The sequence below is a fragment of the Hypomesus transpacificus genome, chromosome 22, assembly GCF_021917145.1.
Source record: "Hypomesus transpacificus isolate Combined female chromosome 22, fHypTra1, whole genome shotgun sequence".
In the NCBI taxonomy this organism is placed as follows: Eukaryota; Metazoa; Chordata; class Actinopteri; order Osmeriformes; family Osmeridae; genus Hypomesus; species Hypomesus transpacificus.
Genome location: NC_061081.1, coordinates 1802474 through 1811047, shown reverse-complemented (window position 1 = coordinate 1811047; position 8574 = coordinate 1802474). Strand labels below are relative to the sequence as shown.

General features: G+C 45.2%; 1 protein-coding gene across 1 annotated transcript; it reads right to left on the bottom strand.

The window, feature by feature from the left end:
* Nucleotides 1-2320: 2320 nt before the first annotated feature.
* nrarpa (NOTCH regulated ankyrin repeat protein a) lies at nt 2321-6533 on the bottom strand. Its single transcript, XM_047044807.1, has 2 exons — nt 6422-6533; nt 2321-6213 (listed from the first exon to the last, which is right to left on the bottom strand). The coding sequence occupies exon 2, from the start codon at nt 5727-5729 to the stop codon at nt 5391-5393; it is 339 nt and encodes a 112-aa protein (XP_046900763.1). The 5' UTR covers nt 5730-6213; nt 6422-6533; the 3' UTR covers nt 2321-5390.
* Nucleotides 6534-8574: the final 2041 nt, after the last annotated feature.

Below are 8574 nucleotides of genomic sequence, written 5' to 3'. Positions count from 1 at the left end.
CTCCTTCCCTCTTTCCATCCTCAATGCATTAGCATAGCAGCTGTTGGATGCAGGGTTGGGACAGGGCAGGGTTGGGTTGGGGGGAGGGGGGGGGGCAAGAGAGGGGGAGGGGGGTTCCTGTCAATGGCTGGCCGTCTGGCTGCTGAATAGAGCTGAGGCTGTCGTCCCTCCGCCCCCCCCCGCTCCTCCCCTCCCAGGGTAGACAAAGGAGGAGGGGACAGAGGAGGGGTCTGTGAATGGACTGCCTTGTCACTGGTGCTATGGAAATTAACAGAATGGAGTGAAAGAATGAAAAGAAAGTTCAGAAAGGAGCAGAGGGTAAGGAAAGACCGGCATGGCCACCTGTCTCTCTCTCTCTGTGTCGTTCTTCCAGGCAGACGTGTTCTGGGGGCACAGGCTGCTGCAGACGGTGCTGTTGAACTGATCCTGCGGGACGGGGCAAAGTGTGAAGTCAGCGCGTTTCTAAAACCCGACCTCTCACCCCTCCATCTGGGAGCTGCAGAGCAGCCAGGGGAGAACTCCCATGCACGTTTAGGGCTTCTGGAGTTGGTGCTGCATCTTCTGCATGTCTCCTTCTCCACTATGATGTCACCTCAACCAACTACTGCATGTCAGACTCGTTAATATTTGTATCCAGTTTGATCATCTGCAGATTCCTTATTTGATCAAGTCCACATGAGGTGTGGCCAAAGAATGGACTGTACTAGTATGCGGAGAGCAAAGAAGATTGCAGAGAGAATTTCTTTTTTTAACCCTCTGTTAAAGGAGAGCAGAATACAGAGTACAGAGGAGAGCCAAGCATTCAAAAATTGAATTTATGTCTCTCTGCCCTGACCTTATTCGTCTGGTCTTCTTCTCATTCTCTCTCTGCACTCTCTATCTCCGTCTCTCTCTCTCCTACATCTCTTATATGAACATACTCTATCTCTGGTCATTTTGGAAGAGTCTCTGCTAAAATCATTTCCAAATTCCTATTATGTTATGTGTCAGGCCAGGCCAGGCACATGAAGAATCTATTAGGGGCCTCCTATCTTTCTTTCTGCCCCCCCCCCCCCCCACCCCCTCTCTCTCTAACCCTGGGACGCAGGCCAAGTCTACAGGCAGACAATTGAACCACAGCTCAACAATAACATCCTGCTGAAGTGAGGGAGGGAGGGAGGGACGGAGGGAGGGAGGGAGAAAGGGAGGGAGAAAGGGAGGGAGAAAGAGAGAGACGGAGGGATGGAGGTGGAGGATGCCATGGTATTGAATAACAGCCAGGCTGGGTTCAGTTGGAGTTTTAAAGGGACACTGACTTGGTACATTGTCAAGTACGAGTCTCACATTAGAAGAGGTGTTTGTCTGGGGCTTGAACAGGTTTAGCTTTGGTGCCTATCAACACTCAAAGCAGCATGAGACAAAGGGACTGAGTTCAGTGTGGATGTACCCCTTCATGTGAGCATCAGTTATTTTTACATTGCTTGCTAACGGGCATCTTTAAAGATTACATCCAGACATGTACCTGTTGACTTTTTCTAAGAATAAGGTGTTAAAACCTTCCACCCTTGATTACTAACTTCAGTCATGCAGAACTGCACATTTCTGCTCAGCATCAAGTGTTATACCTTTACTAGTATGCCTTATGGCGTCCTGACTTTGGTAAGCACTCTAGTATGTCCATCAGGCTTCCCTACCCCTGCCAGATAATCTGACAAGATAGTCAGTTGATAGTCACAACTGAGAATGTTTAGCTGTACCGGCCTTTGGTGGTACATTTTTGTGTGTGCTATGCACTGGAATGTAGTGTATATGCATACTTTTTAACGATAACATCCCAGTTTAACCCCGTCTTGACATTGTGTGTGTGTGTGTTATGAGCAGAGGACATGAAGAGTGTCACTGTCAGATGTTCACGGTAAATATTTCTACACAACATAAACCACTGTGAACTGTAGATAGGGAGAGCAGGAGAGACCGTCGGCAGGAGCTAAGAAAGATCAGGTCAGGCAGAGAGAGAGAGATGAAGAAAGGGAGAGGGAGAGAGAGGCCTGGGTAATATAACACCAACTCTCACACAGAGGCGGGGGTCCTTCTTTAAACCACAACTTCCCACAATCCATTGCACCCTTTTATCCAGCATGTGAAAGGATGAGGCCAAATGAATGACAAAAGGAGAGAATAAAGACTAGGGCAGGGCCAGGCATGGGAGAGAGGGAGGCGGCTGGCCCCCTCGCCATTCTTCTCTATGGAAAACAGGGGGATGAGGAGGGAGGAAGGGGGGTGATGGGAATGAACTCAGACTGGGGGGTGAGGGGAAAACATATGCATCAACACAACAGAGTGAGTTTAATGATTTCTTTACTGGCTTGTACACAAACGTACAAAAATATTACAGCACTCATCTCCTCCACTCCTCACACAATCACAGTGTTACAAACGCTCAAAACAAAAATTCAAACAAAACCAAACCAAAAAAAAAAAAGAGGAAAAAAAATCCTAAATCAACACGATGGAACCGTGCCCCTCTCATTCACCTTCCTCCAGCTTGCGGAAGACACAGAACTTGGCCCAAAGCAGTCCTCACTTTCTCTCACTCAGTTACACACCTATCCAGTCGTCCACTCTACCCGTCATAAATGTTATGACACTGTTGAGTAGAGCAACTACACACCGTGCAATTTATTTTTTGTTACAATGACCTTACCATCAAATGTATATCATTCCCCATCAAGAACAATAGAGGACTACACTTCAGAAAAGAAGGCTCCCCAAGATATTATCAGCGTTTATATATATTCATATATATATTTATACATACACCCGATCTTAGAGATACATACATCTTTGTGAAAACATCATGTCTCACAAAGTAACACACACAATAGACACGACAACCTGGAGCAACTTTATACAATAATATTTAGTTGTGTTCCTTTTTTTCTATTCAGAAAAAAAAAATATGTTGACGTAAAGTCAACTAATCAACAACAGACATCAGTGCAATATTCAAACAAAAACAAAGAAAATAAAAATACCAAAACAAATAAAAAGATCAAGTTTAAGACAAGCGATGCATATTTCTGTTTTGATGCTAATACCAATCTGGATTGTGTTGTTGTTTACCTATCGCCTCTGTTTTGTTGGCTTGTTTGTTTATTTGTTTGTTTGTTTGTTTGTTTGCTGGTCCTCAGACAGTGTCCCTGGTGCATGTCATTCTGGGTGCACCAACAGCACCAGGTTGCAGGAGAGACACGAGTTGCACAGAGACAATACACACACAGAACAGGACAGCAGACACAGGCGACACACACACATAAACACTACTGGCACAAACACCCACACACAGAGACACATCCAGACTGGCACACAGACCACAGCATAGCAGACACAGGGTACACACAGGGTACACACACATCATTTCTGCACACACACACAAACCTTCAACACCCGTACATATGTCTCGACCCAACCAAGCACCGGACACACAGAGACACGCACACGCTCTCATGTCCCACACACGCACTCTCTCTCACACTTCCATGAACACAAACACACAGAGTGCATACTCGTATCTTCCTGGGACCTGGATGCTACTCTGTCAGTTAGACTTTTCTCTATCTGTTGGCCACTGAGTAGCAGGGTTTTAAAAACTCAACACGAAGGAACAAAAACACACAAGCAGCATTGAAAACCAACATAAGGGTGCCATGACTTTTCAAAACGCAGGATGTCTTTTAAAACCAATTTCTATTGATATCCTGCAATAGTAATGTGATGTTAACAGTCTGTATAGTAACACAGTAATGACACATGATATAGTCCTGCTCAGTAGTAACTCTATCCGTAACCCTCAGCTCCTGCAGTTACCCGACGAGGCACTAGGGGGCGTAAAAGGCTCCGCATTTTTTGTGCAATAAAACTCCCTGCATATTATATGTCATGCAATAAAAATCGTTTTTTTTGTGTGTGACTAAAATAGAAATCAAGCAGAGCTACCTTAAGAGGCGTTCGGCTTCTGAAAAAAAAGAAGCATACTGTCCCGGTTGGAGACCAGTCATGGGCAAGAAGGATCCCATTGCATTGACAGAGACTGGAGCTTGTTGGGTTACAAACAGGTCTTCATTTGGAACCTGCTACTAAAATGGGTCCTGTTCATCTCTTAAAGAAGTATGGGGACCTATTGTGGAGTGTGTGAGTTGAGATTCTCCTGTGAGAGAATGCATGGTCGGTGGTGAGGTGGGGGTTTAATTCTTCACAGTCGAGGTAGTTGGCAATAAGAACCAAACCGAGTTCAAGGGGGATTGAGTTAGGAAGCATTTCGGTTGCAGACCAATTTAGAGGGCTTAGGAAGGTGTCTCCACAGGGGCCAGTTGTTAAACCTAGGCCTAGTACAAGTCAGAAGCAGCTTTTTTAAGTCACCCTAAATATTCTTAAAACGTAATGATTTTTGTAAAGAAATAAACCACAACATATTCAAAATGCACCTTCTTCTCAATGTACCTTCATAAATACGCCAGCCTGTGTTCACAGTGAGGACCAGGATGGTATACAATACTGAAATGAGAGCATAAACTGAACTCCGAATGCGACTTTCCTGACGTTTTGATACAAAGCAGAGCAGCGGTTTAGTAACACAGTAACCATTGACAACTGGTCGCACTGGCCTGAAAGAGGGTGCCGGCAGCCTGCTGGCTTAGCGGCGAGAGCGCTTAGCTACTTTTACAAAGAAACAAAGTAAAGCTATTGTGTACAGTACTTAACAACACACGTGTCAAATGCTGTTATGATTACACGTCTGAAAAGCGAATTGGATATCATAATGCTGCTCTTTGAAAAAAAATCATAATTAATTAAAAAGGAGAAAAACAGACTATGTAGCCCAAACAGAGGATGGCCTCCCCGGCAGTGTTCATGTTCTTCCCTTTAAGCTATTCCAGCATGCAGCCGCAGCATCAAGTGCCAACTTTTAGGCCTATATCAAAATAATTTAGAAGGGGTCATACAAGTGAACAGCGTGGAGCCACAGGCCGACGACTCCGATGAAGCTCGAGGAGAAAAAGGCGTTTCAGTGGAACCGCGGCGCGAGGATGAGACCGTCGCCGCGTGAAAGGCCAACTGAACTCGGGAGTAAAACACACCTGGGTTCAAATTTTTTTTTTAAGTCCCAATCTATATTATACACATTCAAGAAAAAAAGCTTTAGTACCAACCCACCTAAATGGCGTTTTCTATTTTTCAAGATTCATGCGAGAACCGTGGGATGTCTGTTTCACTCACGAGCCAGAAGGACCCCCGTTTGGTTTGAATAGGCAGAGGGAAGTTTACTGTTTTCTTTAATAATTTGGCACAACTATGGAAACGCAAATTTACAAGAGCCTGGCTTTCCGTGTTTACCTGACAGCTGAAGCAGATCACCGCGCGCCAGAAGAGTACTTTGCCTTAGTGATGAGGTATAGGACTATGTCTTGGTGTCCTCCAAAAGCGGCAATATGTAAGGCACTCCAGCCTTCCCTGTTCGCCAACCGAATATCGGCTCCAAACTTCACCAGAAGTTTAACGAGCTCGAGATTTCCATCAATGACCGACTGATGCAGCGCCGTCTGTCCCTCGGGCCCGAAGGAGTTGACATTGAATTCGCAGTTTGTCATGTTCTGGAGCAACGAGTGGAGTTCCTTAGTGTTGCCTTTTTTCACTGCCTCCTGGAAAACCCGCTGCGGCGCGGAGCAAGTCGATACATCCGCTTGGCTCATGGTGAAGATGGACTGGGAAATAGATCCTATGCTGCTATACGTGAAAATCACTGTGCGAGTCACTGCTCTGGTAACACGCCCGCTGACTGGATAACTACCAGTTAATAAGGCACTTAAAAAGAAAATAATCGAATGCTAAACCACTATATATCCCAAAAAGGACAAGAAACCAAAATAACACACTTGGTGTGCAAAATGTTGTCAATGACGGCAGAGATCCAAAAATCCCTATTAAAAGAAATAAAGTGTAAGAGATCCAGTTGGGCGAGGTGTCTTCTCCCCTCCGGTTCTCTCTCCGTAGCAGCACCAGGTACTGTCGATATCACGGAGTTGGAGCGCGGCAGCTTTAACTTCTCGGGTCTTGGGAACTTGGCAATACGACCACGGGACCCCGGGACGCCGTGAACAGTCGTTGTTTCAGGACAGGTTTATCTTGTTCTTGCGTCTTGCCTGGATGTCCCCGTAGCCGCCGCGTTCCGTGTGCCTGTTTAAGACAGGTACAGAACCATGTAAGAGTGCTGATTGTCACTGATATGTTAACCCACCTTATGTAGCCTATAGGCTACGGTCCACATCAAAAGCTGTTTTATGCATAGCTTTTACGCATCAGGGGAATTTTAACGCATGCTATAAATACAGTGGTTTTACCAGTAAGTGGTATATTACATTACGTTGAAGTGTTGAATACTTGCCTGTGACAATTGGACGGGTGATGGCGACGTTACTGTGAAAATCCCCCGCGTGCCCCGTTGCGTGTCCTTCGTGCGGTCCAAGAGAGTCTCTGCTCTACAGTGCGCGCGAGGGGGATGTTTTACGCGTCCTTTATTTGCATAACAATAGTTCTCAATAGAATAAGCTTTGTAGAAATGGGCGGAAACCGAGGGAGGTCATAGGCTGCTGGGTGCGTTTGGGGAGGGTCCAAAATCTTGAAACTGTAGAGCAGGGGCGTGATCTAGAGGAATCCAAATGCCGCAGAAATATAACAAGTGGTGTCAGTAAAATCGTTTCTACATCCTATAGGCTCCCCGGCCGGACGAAGCCAACGTGACTCAAACGATGAGGATGGTGTTACAAACGTAACAAACAACACCATGACAAAGTAAAAAAAAATGAGTTATATGGATAAGCTAGTGGATACATGCTGGACACCTCACGCTCTTTTGGCTCTATTTTGCCTCTGAAGTCAGCGGACAAACAGAGCCAGGTTTCACATGTAAAAGTCAGTGACAAACAACTAATTTACAGTCCTCGACGAAGTCATGCTAATACTGGGCTCAAAGGGGGTGTTATAAATGACAAACTAAAGGGAAGAGGTGTGGTTCGCAACTATGTGCTGAAGCGATTTAGTGGAGACTACCTGAAAGACCAAAATAACAGGAAAATAACGGTGGCTGCTACTGTTTCAATTTTCAACTATAAATAAATAAATACAGAGGCCTACATGTTTTGAACAGGCTTTTAACTCAATTGAATAGTTTTGCCTCAACGATATATAAGGACAACAACAGAGTATGTTCTCACTGAAGCCTAAAGGCATGTTTTCGAATGCTATAGGCATAATGTCCAAACATGTTCAACTCGGTGAGAAACAAATGGGCAACAATTGGCAGGCACTACAAAACAACAACTCAAATGACATAATGTGATGGAAAGTGAAAATTCTCAATAAAAGAAGAGGGCATGTGCTGCACGGGCGTCAATAAAAACACATCGTTCGTGGTGGTCACAGCCTGTTTAAATATCAACTGCGGATATTCCAGTTGTTTTAAGTGACAAGCAATGGAACTTCAAATAACAATGGCCTGAGCGACTTCCTTTTTGAAGTGAAAAGAGGTGACGCGACGCATAGAATGACACGCAGATCAGCAGCACCGTGGGAACCGGACGGCTGCAATCCTGCGCCTCGTTCTCTCGCCTCGCTCACACGAGTTTGGCGTATAAACCGCACAAAGGTAGACTAAAACCGTTTGCTCCGTTTGGTTGCCTGGGAGTTGTCGAGACTTCACACCAGTTTATGAGCGTGGCTTCACCAATTTCTCTTTCGTGGTCAGACAGTTTCAGGTTGTCCCCGGTTTCCCACACTCAAACTGTATTTTGAGCACGTTGACACTCCGCCTGTGGAGAAGAACGGGGTCACGTATATTAGACTAACCTACTTCATGTAACACAAAGTTAACAACGCACAGATGGAAACGATTTCCACCCATACTTCCAAAGCAGTCGTGCTCAACTTTCTGTCAGATTTAAAGTGCCTTATTTACAGTTCAAGAAATTATATGAGGCCTAGAATTAGAATGTGTGTGTCTGTGTCAGTGAATGTGTGGTCTGTTTGTCACGTAAAGCAGGGATCCTTAAGTCAAAATAATGTATGATGCAGAAACCTCGGTCTGTAGACTCTACTGTGAGGATATTAACACGATGGGAGACGAAAGGGCCGACCTGATGTTTTATAACCTAGTCCAGGCTATTTTGTTTTCCCCAGCTGTGGCGTGATGTTAATCTATGTTATAATTCCGTTCATTTAATCACACATGATTGAGGTCCACAAGTCTTTTAAATCGAGTGAGCATCGGCCAAAGAAAAGCATGTAATACGCATGACTGTTAAACGGAATGCAGTAACCTACTGCACAAAAACTGGCCTACACCTGTAATAAACATTTGGCTCACATTTGACGCACACATAAGCTCTCCCAACCAAGGTAGGATAGGTTTCTACAACCGAAACATCTGCCGCTTTATCGGACCCACAGAACGTTGTGTCTGTCGGCCTGACTGGCTGGGAAACATTTGCACAGACCGCAGGAGCTTTTCTATTGGCTCCATCCGTGGCATTTGCCTTCTCT